The sequence below is a fragment of the Artemia sp. Qi Xiang Cuo genome, chromosome 3, assembly GCF_049724085.1.
Source record: "Artemia sp. Qi Xiang Cuo chromosome 3, ASM4972408v1, whole genome shotgun sequence".
Lineage (NCBI taxonomy): Eukaryota > Metazoa > Arthropoda > Branchiopoda > Anostraca > Artemiidae > Artemia > Artemia sp. Qi Xiang Cuo.
In genome coordinates, this window is record NC_142796.1 from 92,231,347 (window position 1) to 92,253,700 (window position 22,354).

The following is a 22,354-nucleotide window of genomic DNA, read 5'->3' on the forward strand; positions in this document are numbered from 1 at the left end:
GTTGTTTTTTACAGAATTGGGACAAAATTCAAACTTGAGCGTAAAGAGTGAGCTTACTGTAAAGTGTGTTATAAAGACATTATCGGATGTGTGGCAAACGTGAGGTGCCATCTTAGAACAAACTTTCACAAGAGCAGGGTTCAGAACAATCAGACATCAATGCTGCAGTATGAAGACCTTCCGAAAAAAATACATGCTGAGTCTATAATATGAAGCAAGCTTAAAGCTTACCTCGTGGGTCGTCTTGGGAGCAAATACCTTTACAAAATGTTAATTTTAATCCCAGTCCTGAAAAATGCTTTTGGAGACTCAGAACTTTATAAAAGCTTCAATCAGGGCAGAACTAAAACTAATGGGATAATTAGACACGCCATTGCTCCTGTAGAAAGAGATATGCTTTCTTGTGAAGTGAAGAAAACTCTTATCTCTTTAATAGTTGACGAATGTACCAATAAATCTTGGCAGAAGGTCTTGGTCCTTATAGCAAAGTACAAAGACTCCAAAGATACAGTGCGAGAAGACTTTCTGGGGCTTTTGCCAGTTCAAAAGGGCAAAAACGTCTAATACTTGGACATTTGGAAAGCCTAGGAATACCTTTGCAAAATTTGATGGCGATTGCCTTTGACAATGCCAGTGTTAACACTGGACATCTAAAAGGTCTTGGTGTACTGTTAAAAGAATATGTGCCGGATTTGCTTGTGCTAGGCTGCACTAGTCATTGCCTTTCCCTCTGTTCTGCATATGCAGCTAAGAAGTTGCCCGATTGAATTGACATTTTTAATCGTGAAATAGTTGCATATGTGGCAAATAGCCCAAAAAGACAGGACGAACTAAAGATCTACCAAAATTTCTGTCACGTGGAAAACCATAAGTTTTTGCAGACTTCAAGTACGCGATGGCTCACACTTGAAACTTCCACTGAACGGATCCTCGACCAGTGGAACCCGCTCCTTTTATTCTTTACCAACCATGGAGAAGGTGACTCCGCTGGAGACAGAGGAGCCAAAGAAAACGCTAGTAAAATTCTTGCTGTTATGCGTGATTCATCTGTGAAAGTTACTTAGTATTTTCATTCATTTGTCTTACAAAAGATCAATGCACTAAACAAAGAGTTTCAAGCTGAGGGAACAAGCTGATTCACAGGCATTTGGAAAGTTCGCGACAGACGTATCTGTTGCTCCTGAAGTGCTTTGTCAAAAAGGAAGAAATAGGGCGTGTACAAGATCCGTTTAAAGTTCGGTTGAGCCCATCTCATTTTCTTGCACTTGATTGCATAAAGTTGGGACCAAATGCACTCTGCCTCATGAGAACCCAGCAAAACATTGGCCTATTGAGTGCTCAACAGGTTCACTGCATCCAGATGAGCTATCCGATTTTTTTTGGGAATTGTGCTCACAAATGAACAAACGGATTGACTACAATGACCTAGCGTTGGAAAATCTCAAATGCTTAAGTCCAAATGTTGCCTTATCTGGAGATGTGGACACTTATGCCTCATCTTCAACGGTTTCCGAAGTTGCTGTGTGACACTGAGGCACAACGTGTAAAAATGCAAATAAAAATGCAATAAACACGCAATTTTGTGTGCTATGTTGAAGGATGATAAATCCGTTTGGTTTCTGCTTCCATTTTTTTTTGCTATGCTAGGGTACGGTACTTGACCTGACTACAGTGAAGTCAGCTATAGTTCACGACTAGTGACTTGGACCTCTTATATTCCTTTCAAAATTTGGATAAAATGGAGATCAAACTTCAACTAAACATTGGATGCAGTCAACTATAGTTCCGTTCAAGATTTAAACAATCAAAATAAACACCTGCAAATTTCAAGCAGAGCATTACCTTTTAAGCTAAAAAAGAATGATAATCATTATCTAGATTATTATTTAGAGGTTGATTTCCTAACTTTATTTAAATACAACTGAAAAATTTTAAGATAATATGTTCATCGATCGAAGGTTAACAGATAATTAGGTGTAAATGGCGTAAGAATGGTCAGAACAGTGAAAGGAGCTGCACGCTTGGCGGCAGTCGCGCGCGCGCAAATTTTTTCACTTGCACATGCTTTTAACAGCTTACACTCTTTTTTGGCCTTGATTTGCACTCTTTTTTGACGTTGGCAGTTGGCAACCCTTATGCTCTCAAGAGAGTACACGTTTTTTCTTCTTTTTCGTGTGTAAAGCCTAAAGGCAAGTCAGTATGTCTCGTTACAACATATCAGAAAAACATATTAGAAAATATTTCTTACTTCGTAATATGCACAAAAATTGTAGTTAACACATTTGGAAGCTGCACATTATGTAGCTCTTGTTTCAAACTAATACTGGTAAATTTAATCAATACTGACGAAATCAAGAAACGGAAAAACATATGGGAAATATATAATTTGGGCTATATATTCGCAGATTAGGGGGGGGGGAGGGGTGTAGAGTAAATTGGAAGCACGTTCCAAACGTGTTAACTAAGTTTTTTTTTCGTATATTGTGAAGTAAGAATTGTTTTCTTAATATGTTTCCTTTGGATGCCCAAATTTTCCATTTCGGGAATTCAGGGGAATGAAAGTACTCAATTACCGTTAAATACAGCATACTTTACATACCGCATTTTCTTCTTTGACTTTTTAAGGCCTATGCCTTTGTTTCTTAAGATTGCATGTTCTGCTTTCATTTTATCATATATTATTTTTATAAGGTTAATCACATACAAATAAGGTTATTTGTAAAGTTATATTACATATCAGAATAAAAATAAAGTTAATCACGAAATTTGTGATTAACCTTATTTGTATTCTGCAATCAATTTCACTTTGATTGCATTATTTGCCATGTTACATATTCTACAGTTTACTTCTAATTCAATTTTACATGCATTTCTTCATTTTTGTTTCAAAGCGTGTGCTTGTTCCGACTGTAAATTTAAAAACTTAATAGATACAAAAAAAAAAAGAAAAAAAAAGAAAAAAAAGGGACAATTCGAGCAGCTCAACAGCTTACAAGGATAGCAACATTCGATGATAATTGATAAGCTTTCCTAATAACTAATTTTGCCTGGTCCAGAACCTCAAGAAGCCTTTGCTCCTTACGGAAGAAATGGAAGAAAAAGCACTCGGAGCTCGAGAAACACGCTTCATTAATAAATTGAATTAATAAATAATTAATCAAATTAAATAGTTCCCCATCTCCCCCGCCGCACATTTTTCTTTTGTTAATGCCCACTTTTACAAATTAGGAATTAACTACTAATTCTACTACTACTACTAACGACTCACCACAGCACCAAGCCGCCTGAAGCCAAGAAAACTATGCAAGCTCCTCCTCCATCCCAATCTACTCAAATCCTCCTTTTTTACAACCTCCCACTCCATTCGGAAACGACCTTCCTTTGGTTTGGCCCTAGGCGGTTGGCCGACAAGGACAATCTGTCATCCTTCATCCGTAGAACGTGTCCTAGCCATTCAATTTTTTTTCACATTATAGACCTAGAAAGTGAGATTGAACCACATTTTTCGTACAGCTTACTGTTTGAAATACGGTCAGTGAATCATATATCCGAAACAATCCGCAGAGAATTTCTCTGGAAAACATCTAGCAAATCTCCTCGAATTTTTCGGAGTGCTCACGATTCCGAACCATATTTGACCACTGTCATCCCTGCAGCTTCTAATATTCTAATCTTGGTTCGCAGACTTATCTTCCTCATGGCGGATTTTGTTAGAGCGGATATTGTCTAGGATTGTTGCGGAAAAATAGCAAAAAATCGACATTAAAGTTGGAACAGGTACTCAATGCGGATTCTTGATTCGGAATATCAGGGAAAAAAGTGAAAAATCGACACAGTTATTAAGAGTCACCCAAAAATTAAGAGGGGTTTCTTATGGCGGGCTGTATCAGGACGAATGGTCATATGGTGTCAAAATATCGTGACATAATAGTAAGAAATAAACGCAATCATTAAAAATCATCAATTAGTTGAAATGGGTTACCTCAGGGTAATTTTTTGAAAACACATTGAAAACAAGATTGTTTAGTAAACCATTAATTTGAAGGTATTTTGCAAGAATATTTTAGGAACTTTAGCTATCGAAAGTGCCACGGGATTCGATGGACGCTTAATCAATATTTTTGTTCTTTTGATTATTTTTTTATGTTCCCTTAGGTGGCATTCTTTTTTTTCAATTCACTTTATTTTCTGTTTCTCTTAAAAAGCCATTTCAATATTTTTTACAACAGGGTGCTACCATTTCGACTAACCGTCACAACACTAAACGTCGTAACATCTAACCGTCAGAACCACTAATCGTCATAATATCGACAAAAAAATTATAACTTTATATAATAGTAATAAGTATATAGTGGTTTAGAAACAAATTTCGGCAATATATTTGCACATCAGGGGCGGGGGGGGGGGGGGTAAAGCACAGCATATATTAAATACGTAAACTAACCTAACCTAGGTACCTTTTTCCCCCTAAACCCCAAAAAACTAAAGTTTTAAAATTTTAGATGTTATGACGGTTAGTGGTTCTGACGGATTCTTTTGTTGATTTTATGACGGATTTTGTCGATGTCCTGACGTTAGAACTCGATAAAAAGCGGGAAATCATAGAAGTTTTTAGTGCATTCAAATTTTTCGGTAACTTTTGGTTTTACTTAGCCCTTTCTGACACGGATATCTGTTAAAGTTTTAGTTTAACAAAAATTTTCTTCTTGTCAGGGCAAATTTTTAACCTACTGGTCATATGTTTCAAATTAATCTCTTGCAGTACAATTTTAGTCGGATAACTGATACAGTTTATCTCAAAGCGTTGGCAACACTGGTTGATATATGTTTTTAGTTGTTGTATTTACTCCTTTGTTATTGTTAGAGAAATTAGTTTTGCGCTTTTTTTTGTCTATTACGCTCCATATCTTTTGTTAACTGGTGAAAAATTATTCATTCTCTCATTTATTCGCAACAAATGAGTTGTTTACCAAAATTTAGGAGAGAAAAAACAGGTATAATTTATATAAAACAGTGGAACAAAAAAAAAGAACAAAAAACTAAATAATAAAAATCCAAATATTTTCAGTCCACGTGTGGGAGCCTTTATCAAGGGGGGGGGGGATTAAATAAAAAATAAAGTTAAAATGGACAAAACATATAAAGAAAAAAGAGGTAAAAAACAAGACAAAAAGACACACAAAAGAAAATAAATAAATAAATAGAAGTCACATCTTAATAGCCTCCAAAATACTGAAAACATTGTAAAAGCTTGAATAAGCACACAGAAATGACAGAAGATTGCCTCTGGTAATTACCATATGAGTGTAGTTACTTACCAGAGGGGGACACATCCCAAAATTCGATTCTGGGTGAAATTAAATAGGGCAACTCCATCGGAAGATGATCTAAAAGCTTTTCTTTAATTGTTTGAAGCACTATTTCTTTAGGGTCGATATCCGTTACAAGAGACGAACTGTACCGCCAAGGAGACGGCTTAGCCGATTTAACTAAATACTCCTATAAGAATTATGTTTACATTACATTAATTACAATGGCTGAATTCTGATTTCTTACAGATCAAAGACCTTATAGGGGGATAGGTAATATTCTAGATGATGAGCTTTTTAATATCTTGACAAGTAGTTTAGTTAGATTATTAGTTGGATTATTTCCAGAGCCTAAACTCTGCCCTGGGAAGATCTTTTGAAGTGTCTTATTCCAGCCTTCTCCTTCCAAAGGCACCGACCCTTGATTATCTTGCACAATCTGTGCGTCATAAAACTAAAACCTTCGCAAATGAATCTACAGCAGACACAGGGCCGTAGTGTTCTGAGGCTCATAACTTTGCTAAATAGTAATTTTTAACATTTTAAAAAATTTATAAAAATATGCCTTAACTTCAAAAAGAGTTTACATCCGACTTTACATCCAAAGAAGCCTAACTCGAGGCCCAAACCGAAATTAATTAGAAAAATAATCTTCTCAAAGTTTCCTGTCTCCACTGTAGTTTTCAAAACTTAAGACATGGAAATGAGTAGAAATGGGGGATTGATGTCATCTCCCCAGGAAATAATTTGCGATCTGAAACCAACCCTAAAAATTTCACTCTCCTAATGCAACTACTTTTTAACCCCTCATCTAGACTTTTACCGGAAGATATTACCGACAAGCTGTTTCTTAACAGCGGAATATATCAGTTGGGAGTATTGAGTGGAAAGCAAAGATGGCTTATAAGACCGTCAATATTATTGCAAAAATTCACCGAAGTAGAAAAATATTTGAAAAAAAAAACAAGATCTCAACGGTCTAATAAACTTATCTTTATAAACTGGCAAGTTTCTTTATAAACTGGATTGCATGTGAGTAAAGACTAAAAAAAAAAAAAGGTTTCCTCAATGAAAGTAAATAGCGATATTCAAACTTAAAACTAACAGAAATTTTGTCATATATCAGGAGGGGAGCTGCCCTCTCTTCAACCCACCGCTCGTTTCTCTACAGGTTTATAGCACTTTAAAAATACTGATTATTCCAATTCAGTGGCTGTTGCGTTTAGACTTTCCTAAGGAATTCCGACAAAAAGTGTTTTAGCGTAAAGAGCGGGAGGTTGAAGAAATGGCAGCCAACCCCCAGATACGGAATAATTTCCGTTTTCTAAAGTATTATTTATTTTACATAACATTTTATTTATTTTTTATATAAAATATAAAATTTGATTTGATATTTATTTATTGTTGGGGTTCCACACCTTGTTCTTTTTCTTTTCCGATAAATGACCCGTTTTCTTTTCTGTAATTACATTTTCCTATAAGATAATTTTCAATCATAAGTTAAACTCTCGTTGCTATGCTACAGTTGTATTGCAATAAGCAAGCTTTCGAGCTAAGTTTTATTTCTGTCTTTTTTATCAGTGTCATTGAAAGATAGTATTACGCAAAAAGAAGCTAGAGATTTGAATGTTGATTTAGCGTATTGGTTGGGGCAAATCTAAGGTCCATCCCTATGCAAAGATCGTTGTATAGACCCAGTGTTTTAGTAGTGAGTCGACTTTGAGACCCCGTTTAGGGATTTATAAATGTGTTTTGTGCACTTTTTTGGAAGATTACAAGTAAGCTATTTTCTACAGCTGTGTAGACTTTTTTTTCCAGGAACCCAGACAGGGTAGGAAAAGAGTTGCGAGAAATACCGTCATTATCATATTGACAACGGGGCCCGTTTACCCTCCAAAGAGATAGCTAGAGATATTAATGGTGACACAGGTTGGGGCACCCTTGGCCTAGAGTTTGGCCGTTTGACCGTTCGATCACATTATCATACCCTGGAGCAGGGTATACCGCAATAGAGTATTAACATACCCTATATTTACGGAACAATAGTGATAACCGCGGGCATTCCATTACAATATTTGGCGCCAGCGAGGCTTCCCCTCCAGTAGGTGTAGCACCATTTTTGCGTCAACATCTGCTGGCAGTCGTGGCTTACCACAAAAACATTTATATAAATAGTTAACTAGTTTATTTTATATAAATCTGTTTATTTTCATTTGAGAAAACTTTTTTTTACAATTTAATTTTTGTTCGTTTTTCAATGTATACCTTGGGTCACCCTTAACATGATTAGCGCTAACTCCCTAAAACCTAACTCTTTCAATTGCAATTTAATTTTGGCAATGCTTCGAGAAAAAGAACTGATTTTGCGCAATACATTTTTCCACAATACAATATCCCTTAATTCTATACGGTATGTCATAGAATAGAATCATTATAAATTATAATTAGATTTATTGCAGTTTTAAATATAAGATTATGTTTAGTTACATAAAAAGCACTCGTAGCTATTGCAATTTCCTTTGAAATGAGCCCCTTCATAGCTCTATATGTCGTTACAGCTCCTCGCTAGTTGTGAAAAAAAAATAGGACACATCAGTGCTACTTATGTAAGAAAGAGATTTTCCTTATTGTTCAAGGTGAGAAGCTCTAATTTTCCTCTGTGAGGCTTTCGACAATGAAAATTTCAATGATTGCAGTTTTCATTTTGATCCGACGCTAATTCCGAGGGATTTCATCCTTTTTTCGAGACTCTCGTAAATGTGTTTTCACAATTAACATTTACCATTAAAACCAATCGAAATCATAGTTGTCATTCCGGAATCAGCTTTCAAAGGAAATTTTTTGTCACTTGACAGTTTTATCCAAAAAGTGTTTTTAAATTTTCGATTACTATGGGCCGTGGTTGAGGTATCACTGCAACCATGATTATTGGTAAATCATTTATAGCCATTGTATAGATAAGAATAAGATTAATTCATAATTAATTAAACGTACAATGAATATACGGTACTGCTCCCCACAGAGGCTCCTGGGTCTATAAAGAAGGGGGAAGACATACTGGTCATTTAAGCACTAAATCACAGAAAATACGAAAGTAAGAAAACATATATTAAACGTTATAACATTACTCAACAAAAGAAAAATGAAGTGAAGAAATCTCCGTTTCATGGCCCTTCAGCCAAGAAGTGGGGGCCGGTCATTCTGTGCCTTCGCAAACCCTATATACCTTCCCCAGATTTCTCCAGGTACCCATTTAGAGACGAGTTGACTCTAGCCGAGCTTACGGAGTCACGCAACTGACCCCTGTTTAAACCAAATAATCAGCGACACCAGGATTCAAACCCGTGTCCTCACGGACAAAGGGTCTCGAATCTAGCTCTCGGGTCTCGAGCTCTTACCACTCGGCTAGGACGGCTAAGTCATGCCAAATTAAGAAAAGATTGAACTGCGTACGAACTAGTCAAAGAAAAGTAAAAAAGTAAAAAGTATCTAAAGTAAAGAAGTGGTTTGTATCCAGGGCCAGATCTGCCATTTTGCAAGGGGAGGGGTGGGTTGACCTGAGACAAGTTTAGCACCGCTTCTTGATTAGCTAAACGATTAGCTTGATTCTCGTTAACACCATCAATGATTGAAAATATCTTAAAATACGATCGTAGATTTTACACCAAATAATTTCAAGAAAGTGACAAAAAAAAGACGACTTCTAAAATTTTATATACAGCCCTATAGCTTATTTCTGATCTTGTTCATAAAAAATGAATATTTTTTAAACCAATGATGATGTTTATGAAAGGGAGGGGGGATAACAGAAGCCAATAACTAGAAATGCAACTCTAAGCTATATTATGGCCGATAAGGTAAAAAAAACGAAGCTTTTATTTAAGGAAGGCGGGAGTTTTTTAAGAAGCTGAGACGGCGATGAGGAAAAAGGGAAACAACAGGAGGTAGTCAGAGTTACAACCGTAAACAGGAATATGAGTATTTAGGTAAACAAGACCAAAATTAGAGGGTTTTTTTAAAAGAAGGCGGGAACTTCTCAATAAAAACTGTGGATTAAGTGGACACTTATATTTCATGTAAAGACATGTTTGAGCAGGTTTACATTTTTCCTTAATTTCAACTTAAAAGATTAACTTACTTAAATCTTTACTAAACATTTTAATATTAACTGAGCTAGAAATGTCTACCTTGTTTTTACGAGTCTTAATTAATTTTAATTTAAAATGCTACTGCTAAACATTTTGGACTTAGTTTATGGTGATGATTTAAGTATCCTAGATGAAAGTGTGAGCAGAATGAATGAACTTTTAGAGGTTTTGCGAGTTCAGGGTGCTAAAATAGGCTTGAAAATTAATGTTAAGGACTAAGCCGCTAAGGCTAAGAATAAGTGAAGATGAAAATGTGACGATGGGTAACAAAACGATTGATCAAGAGGACAGCTTCACTTACCCTGGTAGTAGTGGTAGTAAAGACGGTGGGAACAGTAAAGATGTTAAAAGTAGAATAGTCAATGCTAAGGTTTTTTTTTCACAGTTGAAACAGATTGGAGGAATACAAAGATAAGTGTGCGAACGAAGATTAGAATATTAGAAGCTACAGTGATGAAAGTGGTCAAATATGGTTCTGAAGCATAGGCGCTTCGAAAAACAAACAAGATTTGCTAGATGTTTGTTTTGGGTACCCGGCTGACTGACCGTATTTCAAACAATAGACTGTATGCAAAATGTGGTTCAGTCCCACTTTTTTATGGCTATAATAAGAGAAAGGTTGGCCAGAGCACTTTCTGCGTATGAAGGATGACGGATTGCCGAAGATTGTCCTTTTCAGCCAACCGTCTAGGGCTAAACGGAAAGCGGGTCATCTGCGATGGGGGGGTGGGAGGATGTCGTAAGGAAAGCTTTGAGGAAAATGGGAACTTCCAAGGAGGTTGTAAAGGGGAAGGCTTTGAATAGATTAGGATGGAGGAGCGTGTGTAGCTGTGTTGGCCTCAGGCGTCTTGGTTCTGCGGGGAGTTGTTAGTAGTAGTAGAAGTAACATACAATCAGTACCTCCTTTCTGCTGTGCTCTAGTCACGTAAACCCCTTCCCTAATTCAGTAATGAGTAGAACTGTGAAAACCTATAAATTACATATTGTAGCCTATATCGTAGTTGCAGCGGTAGCTACAACCTAGTAGGAGACGAATACGTCCCATAGTAAAAAAAAAGTCGACCCACCCCCCCCCCCAAAAAAAAAATGGAGTGAGTTTGAAACACGAAGTTTTACAAGAAGCGAACTATATGTAGACAATTTGAAGGTATAAATGAGGTATTGGTGTAAATGAGATATAAATATGGCCCCACACAGTGGATTGATCCCTGCACTTCTTCATTCCCATACAAGATATCCTATATCCTATTCTCCCCTCCCCTTACTCTTCCAAGGGAAGGACCTGTGCATACATATATCTAAATAAAAAAAAATAGATCCTGACTGAATGAAATTACCAGTGAAATGAAAGACTGATGACCTACAAATATACATTTTTTTTAAAATTTTTACCCCCCCCCCCCCATCCCCTTCCAATAAGAAACATTATATACCACCACACCCACTTCTAAAGAAGCGGCCTGAGTAATTACTATACTTGTACTTGTGGCGGGAATCAGGCGTTTCCCCCTTACCCGGCATCAAGGATCTCCGAGACTTGTTTGGACCATGTAGTGCGGTCTGCTGCCAGCTGCTTTGCAAATGGGAGCCATTGAGTTGTCCGTCTATGACCAAACTTTCTGAACCCCCCATAGGTTCAAGGTCTGATTTAACAAAATTCCACCAGTTTTTCCGCTGTCCCTTGGCGTGTCTTCCATGAGCTAACTGGCTCAGCTAGAAGGATTCGGCGAGGCAAGTACTCTGTTGGCCTCCATAAGACATGGCCTAACCATTTCAGTCGATGCTCCTGGATCGTAATGGCAAAGCATCTCTTGATACCACCTTCGTCGTATATACACGTTTGATATGCGATCATTCAGATTTAACCTGAGGTAGTTACGCAGACAGGTATGCTCAGGCACCTTCAGTGTATTTTCATGCAGTCACTTCCCTGACCAAGTTTTGAATCCATAAAGAAGGGTTGTTCGAACCAAAGCCAGGTAGACTCAAATTTTAGTTCTTACACTAATTTCACGCCAGTTCCACAACGGTTTTCTAAGGGAAGCAAAAACCGTCTGTGCTTTCTGTAATCGCTTTTGAATATCGGCGTCAGAATATCCATCAGTACAAAGCTGGGAGCCAAGCTATGTGAAGCTGTCGAGCTGATCCAACTGTACTTGATTTATAGATAACGAAATAGGACGAGTGCATTTTCAAGCGCCCAATCAATACAGTGTTTAAACAGAGTAGGAGACAGGACGCAGCCTTGTTTTACTCCAAACTCAACCGGGAATTCTTTAGTCTCTTCTCCGTAAACTCGAACTCGATTTACAGAACCCTTGTAGTATGCATTAAGCAGTTCGACAAACTTCAGTGGCATTCCATCATTTTCTAGAATTTTCTAAAGTCTTTGGCGAGTGGTTGAGTAGAAGGCGGAAACGAAGTCCAGAAATATCAGAATCATGGCAAATTATTCCTTTCAAACTGCTGGATAATGAAGTGAAGGCAAAAATATTCTCAGTGGGCCTCTACCAGGATGGAAACTGGCTTGATCTTCACGAGTTCTTTTCTCCCTTACCCCCCCGGAAGCGGCTAAGGAGGATAATCCCAAAATTTTACTTATTTCCCGGTAAATTTTGCACTCAGTTTTATCAGCTTTCTTGTAAAAAGAGAGAATAACTGATGTCTTCCAATCCTTTGGGAAGGTGTTGGTCTTCCATACTTTCTTAAGGATACCATGGAGCTGCTCCGCTGTGATCTCGGGGCAATATTTGTATATTTCTGGGGGAAGACCATCTTGGCCTGGGGCTTTGTTGTTCTTCAGGGCCTTAATCACTTTGAGTATTTCCACTCTTGTTGGGGCGGCCAGCTCGATACTGTAAGTTTCTTTTTAACACAAGGAGGGAAACAACCAGGAATTGATGACGAGGATTGGTTAAGTAGTGTTTGAAAGTGTTCTTTCAATCTGATCAAACGTTCCTTTTGACAGCTAATGACTTTTCTTGATCTGTCTCTGACAACTTGAGACACAGCAGCTTTCTTACCAGTCGATTCCTTAAGAACTTGGTAGAGTTTGTGGGTGTCACGAGTGCGTGCTTCTTTTTATAAAGACAACGCAGTCTCTTCCTACATTTCGCGGCGATATAGACGAGCAGAGCGCTTAACCTGTCTGTGCAACTCTTTCGTGATATGTTTAAGGCAGCTCATCTTTTTCCTACGCTCTTCGACTATTGACAGGGTTCTGGTGGTAATCCAATGCTGTCGTTTCACTTTAGTTTGGCCTAGTTTCACGTTTCGTTCATCATTGTTTTGAAGGTCTTACATCTTTGCTCAGGGTCGGTGTTTTCATCTCATTCAAATTTAGGGGATCAAAACGGTTTGTTAACCCCATGTTTAGAGTTTGCCGAACTTCTTTATCTTGCACCTCACCAATGTCAATTCGGGATTTCGGTTTATTCTTTTACTGTTACGGGATTTCGGGGGTCTATTACTGAACTTTGGCAGACAAGAATGAAGTCAGTTTAGGCCTTAGCAACACCGTCGTTGGAATGCCAGGTCAATAGATGGCTCTGCTTGTGCTAAAATATGGTGATAATGACAACAAGATGGTTCATCAAGGCATAGTTTACCAGCCTTAGCCCACTTTTACATCTATGCCCCAGTCCGAACTTTCCTAGGACTTGCGTGGGGGTATCAGATAGACCAACTCTCGCGTTGAAGTCCCCTGTAACAATCAGGTAGTCTCGTATAGCAACAAAGGAAGACAGTTGTTGCAATTCCGAATAGAATTCATCCTTAGCAGTAAATGTGGCATCACGAGTAGGGGCGTATGTGGAGAGAATGGATACGTTTGCAGGGCTTCCTTTAAGCCTAATCCTAGCCATTCGAGGAGAAACAGGATCCCACTCAAGAAGTGCGTTTCTCGTTCTTTGGTTTATAACCAACCAACGCCATGGAGTCCGAGTTATCGTTTACTCCAGAGTAGAAGAAATCGAATTGTTGTAACATTTCGGGCGCTGTAATTGCTGTAGAGCCAGAACCGGAGATTCTGGACTCAGAAAGACATAATATGTCAATACTGTACTTCTCCATCTCATGGACAAGGAGAGCTTGCGTAGCTTCTTGTTTAACAGATCTGACGTTCCGACAACCAATAGTTATTCTTGATTTTGCTTGCTTTATGACTTTACTTGGTTTTCCCAAAAGTATGGCTTGTTGGTTTTTCGACTTCGTCGCCATATTGGAAGTCGCGTCGCCTGCCGGGAACGCCGTAGTATGGTTGGCGTGCTTACTTCTCGACACCCACGCCAAGGGGGCCGCGTCACTTGCCGGGAACGCCGTTCCTAATTTTTCTAGGTCTAAGGCCCATTGGTATTTCTTGGGAATAGAGTTGACCGCAAGGTCCCGAGTCTTACGGGTGCCCCCAAAGGGCCGAGGCAGCCCTTTGCAGAGGCCGTTGTCCAAATATCTGGATCTTACTCCCTGCCGCAGTTGTCCTCCTATAGAGGCTCCTCCCACGATGGTGTTCTGCATCACCATGCAATTTAACCCATAACTGGGAGAAGGTTTGTAACTCATGGGAACTGTCCATACGTCGTTAGGCCCTGCTGAGTGTACATTTAAGGGGCCTTCTTCCTCCTTCGCCAGTATTTACGGTACCCAGGCCAGGGCCCCAGCCTGAGTAAACTTATGCCTAAAGGAAATTAAAAACAAATAAAAATATGGACGAAATATAAACAGTATAAATATAAACCAGTTTTTTTTTTTTTTTTGCACTGACAGGTTAACAGTCTGGAGGTCAATCAGTGGACTTTTTTTCGAATTTGAGCCAAAGGCACCTTCCTATACAAAACATAATAAAGGACAAGAAACAACAGTGGTTAAAAAAAAATTTCAATGAAACTGAAAAACTGGTGGTGTAAAACTATATTTTTTTTTGTAAACGTTAACCTCTCCCCCATCTTCTTTGATGGATACCGCCCAAGCTTAAGACAAGAAACATTATGGAACTAGGCCTAAACGAGAATAAAATTGTGGCTGAAAAAAAAAAAAAATCACCAATGAAAGGAAAAACTGATGACTTAAAAGTATACTTTTGTTTTAATTTGATCTTCCCACACGTTGGGGACAACAAAACAAACAATTCGACCATTCCCCTCCCCCCTAAAACTAAGCAAAATTATGAATAAACTGAAGAGCTGATCCTCGAATTGGCTATACCACCTTCCAACCACCTTCAAACCTCTCTTAATGATCGTAAATGGGTTCAGCAGCCCCTAAAGGCGAGAAGAAAGGAGGGGGGGGGGGGAAATCAAACTGTCACTGAGTGTAACTTATCAATGAAGGGAAAATCTGATCGCCTAATTAACCCTTAACGCCTTCCAAGAAGAGCAATTTTGAAATTCCTCAACCTCTCTTCAAGGTTAGACGGTTCACCAACACCTAAGAAAGAGAAAGTGGGGAATAGTGGAGGGGGGAATCCAACTCTCACTGATTGCAATTTACCAATGAATTGAAAAACTAATCACCCAATTGACCCATAGCCCCGTCCAAGAAGAAAAATTTGTGGTTCCTCAACCTCTCTTAAAGGCCAGAAATGGGTTCACCAACACTGAAAATTAGAAAGTTGGGAATGAAGAAGGAAAATTACGGCTTTCATTGAGTGCAAATTATCAATGAATTGAAAACTGATCGCCTAATTGACCCATAACGCCTTCCAAGAAGGGGATGGACACTTTCTACCCAGTGGCATAGCACGTAAAATGCTATTGCTATTTTTAAAACCAAAAATTTACAAATAATTAAAATTTAACCCATGTAAACATTAATATAAAGTTGGTACCTCCTTCCTGTGGTGCCCTAGTCACGTAAACACCTCCCCTGATGCATCACTGCTAAGAAATTTAAAAACTTTTAAGTTAGGTATATTTTACACGAAGCGAACAATCTGTAGATTAGGTGAAGTTATACGCGATATATTGCTATAACCCTGCCCACACACATTGGATTGATGCCCACCAAGATGTCAGACAAGATATCCTATGTACTATATCCCCCTCCCTCTATTCTTCTAAGGGAAGGACCTGTGCATACTTATACCTAAATAAAAGCAAAATTAAATACTAACTGAGTGAAATTATCAGTGAAACGAAAGACTGATAACCTAAAATTATGCATTTTTTCAAATTCATACCAAATCCCCACCCCCACCCTTAAGGAGTGGGGGCTACACTTTTATTGTGTAAATAAAACTGAAAATCTTGTGGCGTGACAGTATATTCTTTTTCACATTTAAACTCTCCACCCTTCTTCTTGGTTAAAAGTAAATTATTTTATATTTTTTTTTCATTTGACCAACTCGTGCCTTTCAGACGACGAATTAAAACAGTTCTTCCCCTCGCCACCTAAGATACATTTTCTAGTGAATTGACGCACTGATCGCTTAATTTACCCATAAACCCTTCAAAGAAGAAAAATTTTGTTAATCCTGAACCTCTCTTGAAGGTCAGAACTGGGTTCACCAACACCCAAAGAGGGAGGAGATGGAAGGAGGTGGGAATCCCATTCTAAATGAATGCATGTTACCAATGAACTTGAAAAACCAGTTGCCCAAGAAAATCCAGCTTCCCAATGTGAAAAGTAGGGTAAAGTCAGCTTTGGTTGTATATAGCTTCATGCTCTTTTCCAAGAATTTTTGAAAACTAATTGCTAACTCCACATGCTCGTAGGATTTTACTTACTGATTTCATTTATTCGAAAATTTTACTTACGCCATCTTCATTTTAATTACTCGAAGATTTTACTTACGCCATCTTGATTTACTTACTCGAAGATCATCAACACCATCATCTTCTAGAGCTGACACCATAAACACCGATGAAAAATTTCGCCATCCCTTCAAATCTTTTACTCTTTCAAAAAGTTCATCATCTGATAAATTTTTATGATCAACAGCCTCCTCAAGTCGATCTAGTCCATCCTCACCCTTCTCCTCTTCTACAAAGAAAACGAAATTACAAGTGAGTCATTTATTTACCGAATGAGCTAATTAATCTTATTGTACCAATTAGCTAATTTATAGATAATGATTTAAAATATAATTAACATTAAATTTATCAATTTATTAATTTAACATTAAATTTATCAATTAATTAAAATATTAATTAACATTAAATTAAAGCAATTTAGTATAAATTAAAGATAATTGGTTTTAAATTAAATAGTCGTAAAGAGTCTAATTCACTAATCTAACTAAACTAATTAGCTTATCACTATTTATCAAAATCACGCTCACTTTTTTTCTAGGTGGGTCACAAGTACCAAACGGGTTTACTTTAGGGACGAACCAACTTGGAGACCAAAGTAAGCAAGTTGTTCAACTGGGTTTGCAAAAGAACGTCCCAGCTGGACTGACTGCACGGGATTCAAATTATTCCAATTAAATATAAAAACCTGAGATTTTTTAGAGTTAAATCCCAAACCCAGTTTAGAATAGTCACCTTCAAGTGTGCTGAAGTTTTCTTTGACACGCTATTTCAACTTGCTAACATTAAGAACATCATCCACATAACAGACAAGTGCCACGTTTCTTGATGCCTGCCTAAATGAATGAGGATATGCATTTTGATTGAGCGTCAAAGACACCGTTGTTAAAAAGAGTAGGCGAAGTGATAGCGTATTGCAGCGCACCTTTATAAACAGAAACAAAACTATCAAGATCATTCGGTAGGCTACTGGGAGAAGGAAGTCTGTTTCGTGGAGCTTGTGTTAGATTAGACGAATGGGAAAACGGTAACCAAAGTGTAATTGTAATTCTAATGGGCACTTTAAACCCAAAGCATACGTTACTTGAGGTACAAATAACAGAGGGATGAACGCCTTCTTTTGCCATGTGAAGGAACATGGCTCCGTGTACCAATGAGTCAAATGCACGCATATCTTCGTGTGCTGCTAAAACGAGACTTTCTCGGGCTAGTTCAACTCTCATTCGAACATAAGCCACAGCACTGAGAGCATCAGAACACCGTATTTTATTCTGAACACCAAACTTGTATAATGGGACGTATCATTTCTCCTTTAATTCATCCTAAAAAAAGCGACTCCAAAACGTTAATAATGTTAATTAGACTGTTATAGCCCGAAAGGCCGAACGCTGAATGATAGATGTGCCTTTCTTAGGAATAGGAGTGACATGACCTATGCAAAAAGACCACGGTGCCATAAAAGCATCAAAAATCATCTGCGTGAGCAGTTCTAGGTGTGAAATGATCAAATGGGGCTTCGTGGATAACATGCATCTCGTGCACTAATATAGCACATACCAACCGTAGCATTCCTTCTAAGCTTGACAACAGCTGCTATTATTCCTTGCATCGTAACGACGTAGTGAGACTTCGGGTAAACTAATAGAAATCCATCAATTTCAGATTAACATTTAGGCCCTAGAATTAGACATTTGCGGAGAATCCATTCGAAAATTGTGTTTCCGCTCAGATAGGGGGATGTCAGAAGCCTTGGTAGTATTCGAAGTTGTGGTTTCTGCGGGAGCAAAGGACTTCCAAATGGAGCTATGGGAAGCAGAAACTCTAAACGAATACGAATCAGAAATGCCTCCATGAAACAAATCTGACATCGTGGTAGTGTTTAGTAGATATCCCTGGTGGGTGCGTTACAATTTCTTTTTTTTACAATCTAAATTGGATGGACGCTTAACGCTGTAACAAGTACAACCAAAGCCTTGCAAGTAATAAAGAACACAGACTTGGAGTATTAGTTATTACGGGATGAGAAGTGCTCGGCAGAACCACATCTTAAACACAAAGTCGTATATTTTCACTCCGCTATTTTGTGACCAACCTGGAGATAATTAAACACCTTTTTGTCATGAAAAGACCTTTTAAGCAGGAAGTCTTTCGTAGTTTGACAGATTTATTCAGAAATACAATCAAATGGAGTTACTGCTCAGATTAAATGAAACACCAGACTGATCTACTCTAAAACAGTTTGGAAAATTAGTCATGAGCTTGGACTCATCTATGTCAACGATTGCAATAAAAGCTGGGGACTTCACTGACGCAGTCACATTTTTCTGGGATTGTTCCACACTTTTGCTGATAGAATTGACAGTATTTTTGGTTAGCATAACAACTTTAAAGTCGGTAGCAGAACGCTTTAGCTGTTCAGTACCTTTCGAAGCGACAGGACATTGATGGTCTACAAATTCCTTGGTGCGTTTATTGAAAGACATGTTGGGAAAGTTCGTCAAGACTACGGTATAAGTGAGCGGTTTCATGTTACGCTAGAGTTGATCGGGAAGTGTGTGGGGGCTAGTAAAGCAGGATACTTTCAGTTTAATTCCCTTTGCCTGGATAAACCTGTCAAATTTTTGACTGAGTTGATTCACTTGTGAGATCACAGAAGCAGCAAGCGCATCACCAATAGACTGAGTTGGTTCACTTGTGAGATCACAGAAGCAGCAAGCGCATCACCAATAGACTGAGTTGGTTCACTTGTGAAATCACAGAAGCAGAAAGCGCATCAACAATAGACTGAGTTGGTTCACTTGCAAGATCGCAGAAGCAGCAAGCGCATCACCAATAGACTGAGTTGGTTCACTTGTGAGATCACAGAAGCAGCAAGCGCATCACCAATAACTGGTATGTCATTCGAAGGAAAAACTACAAATTTTGGCCAGACTAGTTTGTCTTCAGTCGGAGGAGCGAACCATTCGCATAAATTCAAAAGGTTATTATAGACCTTTTGATATTTGATTAGCTTAAAACCTACAAAACACCCTTTAAAGTATACCATCATCTTGTATACGAAAACATAGTTTTGGTCTAAAATTAATGTTGTTTTAAATGTAATGTTTTGTCAGTTACAATATCAAGTAAATTTCAAAATCTCTTTTAACGCGAGCCCTTAAAAAGCTGTTTATGATATGTCATTATCCCGTATGTTGCAATAAAATAAAAAATAGACATAGATGGTGATTCCCGAGCAAAAAAGTAAACTTCCTTGTTGCTCAAACCAAAAGATTTTCTATGCTGTTCAAGCCAAGGGACTGTAGGTCTTTTTTGTAATTTTTTGACCAAGGTGATAAAATGTTGTCTTTATTTACTGCTGTTCCTTCTATTGGACCTTTAACTTTTCCCTCGGGTTGTCTTTTGTCATTATAAAATACATTTCGCCAAATATTTGTTTTTTATTAACAGAGGGATAATAAGCAATGGTGACCTCATTCCTGTTAAAATTTCAAACCGAATCATTATCACTATCATTTTGAAATAGCCTACTATAATCCAATGGTCTGAGGACGGAACTCTAGTGACAATTTCTTCAGAAGTTTGTTTAAATGAGGCATTATTTTCATCAAATGTAAATATCTGTTTTTCAGTTTTCATATTGCTCTTTATAACACCGCTAATAAAAAGACTGATGAATTACTCAAGACATCAACAACAGACATTTTTAGTGGAGGAAGATACGGGAAAACTGGTTAAACCTCGGGGAAATTGCAACAGAATATTTTTTTTCCACCAAAATGTTCAGGAAAATCAGCTGAATCCCAAAAAAATCCCACCAAAACCCCCTTGCACAAGTATCCGAAATTTGCCCTTGAAGGGGGAAATGCGGGGGGGGGGGAGATCAATTTTTGTGTTTATAAATATTTTGGAGTTTAAAATAGTCGTTTCCTATTAAATCAAGCATGCTGACTCCAAATCTGTATTTTAAGTTTCCATTTTTCCGTACCCTTATGCCCATTTCCACCCTAAAAGGAAGGGGAAGGAGGGTTAAAACTCAAAATTAAGAGGTTGTCGTATTTTTTTTTTTACCATTTCCTATAAAAATTAATGGTGGAGAATTCGAAAAGAGTTAAGAACTTGATTTTACATAGTCAAGTACCTCATCTTACCTAAAACATTTGTGAAAATTGCCCTATATGAACTAGTTATTTTTAATAATTTTTGGTCGATTCACCATTTCCTGTCAACCTAGGAATGGCGCCTTAGAATGTGAATTTCAAACAGTTTAATTCAAACCAGTATTCTCGAATCCCCTCTCCCTCCAGTTTGCGGTTTTCACTGATTAATGGTTTTCACGGTTTTCACTGATTCACATGACTGGGTTCAAGGCTATATAAAAGGTTTGTGCCGTTTTATTTACTTCCAAAAAAGACAAAAGAATGAACTGAGATCCGTGAGCATTGAGTAGAAATATTTTGTGAGATATTGCTTAGGATTATGCTTTCGATTTTGGAAAAGAGCGGATAATCATGTCTGATTTTCAATGATTTTCTGATCTCCAGTCTTTATTCTACACTTCTGTATGCTAACAAGCGCGCTAGTCGAGCTGGAAAATCTTTAGTCATTACCTTTGACCAACCGCTTTACTTTATCAGTTTCCTACGACACATTGGCTTCCTTATGGGAATCATAAGTCAAGTATACGCGCCTAACACTGAGCGAAGTATGTTACAAGGGAAAGCTATCTCGCGCTGTGCGAGGCCATGGTCTGTGGAGATAGCCCTTTATGCGAACCTTTTATCATCAGAACTGAATAGCAGAGTTTTTGATGGCAATGACATGCTACCAGAGCCCCTTGAAAAGGAAAAACAGTCGCTCCTTGAGGGAGATACCATTGACGAAGCGCAGGTATTGGAAGCAGCGGACCTTATCCTTTAAATATATACTAGTATAAAACAACCATAATCCGAGTCCAGAACTGCCCGTCTTTGGCTTCAGTACCTGGCCCTTCTTGGATTCTTGAGAAAGAACCTGAGAGCTGAACGAAGTGGCCGTTTTTAGCTGTATCTACGGTATTTGTTAAAAATGCTTCCTTACTTTGCTGCTTCTGGGCATAATCTTTACATGAAGCCTACTTGGCTGTTCGTACAGGCAATTTTTCCGTTGAGGAAAGACAACCCAGAGCAGCACAGAATTTTACAGGAATACCTGTTCATCCGGAGAACTGACAACTACTGGGCGGCACTTTCTTCTGATTTGGTGATCGAACAAACGTTAGTGAGAAGTATGAAAACGAGTGGTGGTCTGACGAGAAATAGAGGCATGACTGAATTGCAGCAGACAATTTACTACTATGCCTACTTTAGCTCTTGGTAATGAACGCATGTAGAACCTGACTCGCCTTGCATAGTTGACTATTGAAAATCACGCAGAAGCGACATCATCGAGGATAGCAAGAGATCTGGTGGACATAGAAAATATAGTTCGATACATTGAGCCCCTAGAGCCCGTCAGGCAGGATCCACAACTGTTGAACGTGGTAACTGGTGTCCACGCTTCATCATCTGTAAACGTAGACGATGCCAAATCTGTGGGAGAAAAGATACTGAAGGACATGGAAGAGAAACAAATTGACAAATATGTTTTCACGAGAAAGGAGAAAGCTGTGTCTATGGCTGAGAAGTCATCTGTGGTGATAGATAGCAAGAGGGAAATTGTTGAACCAGCTCTGATCTTTCAACGATTAGCCGCAGTGGATAGCACCAGTGCTTCTGACTTGAACGAGGTTTTATCGCTCGAGCTCTGTACTTTTCCACCATCGCTCTTTAGTTCGTTCGAGATGATGAGGACAGTAAACAAAGCATCTCTAACAAAGGTACATATGAAAATTAAGAGGATTGATGGTCCAGTGACATTGCCAACTTCCCAGAGAGTTTTGGACGGTAGCTGGCTAGTCCACAAAATACCGTGGACGACGGCCGGATCCACATTGAAAATCAAGTATTTTGCAGTAGGCATCAAGACATGGATAACTAGAAAAAGCCAAGATAGATAGTCCGGGTAATTGAGAGGCAATTGATTAAATGACACGGGTAAATGGTGCGAGTAAGTATGACTCTCTTACTGGAAGAATGCAGAATCTTACGTAGATTATGTCGATAGACATTTCGGC

The 22,354-nt window shown here is 38.3% G+C and overlaps 1 protein-coding gene across 1 annotated transcript in view; it reads right to left on the reverse strand.

The window, feature by feature from the left end:
• LOC148954750 (GTPase Era, mitochondrial) overlaps positions 1 to 22,354 on the reverse strand; it is a 67,737-nt gene that overhangs the window by 10,181 nt on the left and 35,202 nt on the right. Inside the window, exons 5-6 of the mRNA XM_089087232.1 lie at positions 16,263 to 16,432; positions 5,319 to 5,499 (exon numbers count right to left, since the gene is read on the reverse strand). Coding sequence (XP_088943358.1) covers positions 5,319 to 5,499; positions 16,263 to 16,432 — 351 coding nt within the window. The remainder of the gene's footprint in view (positions 1 to 5,318; positions 5,500 to 16,262; positions 16,433 to 22,354) is intronic.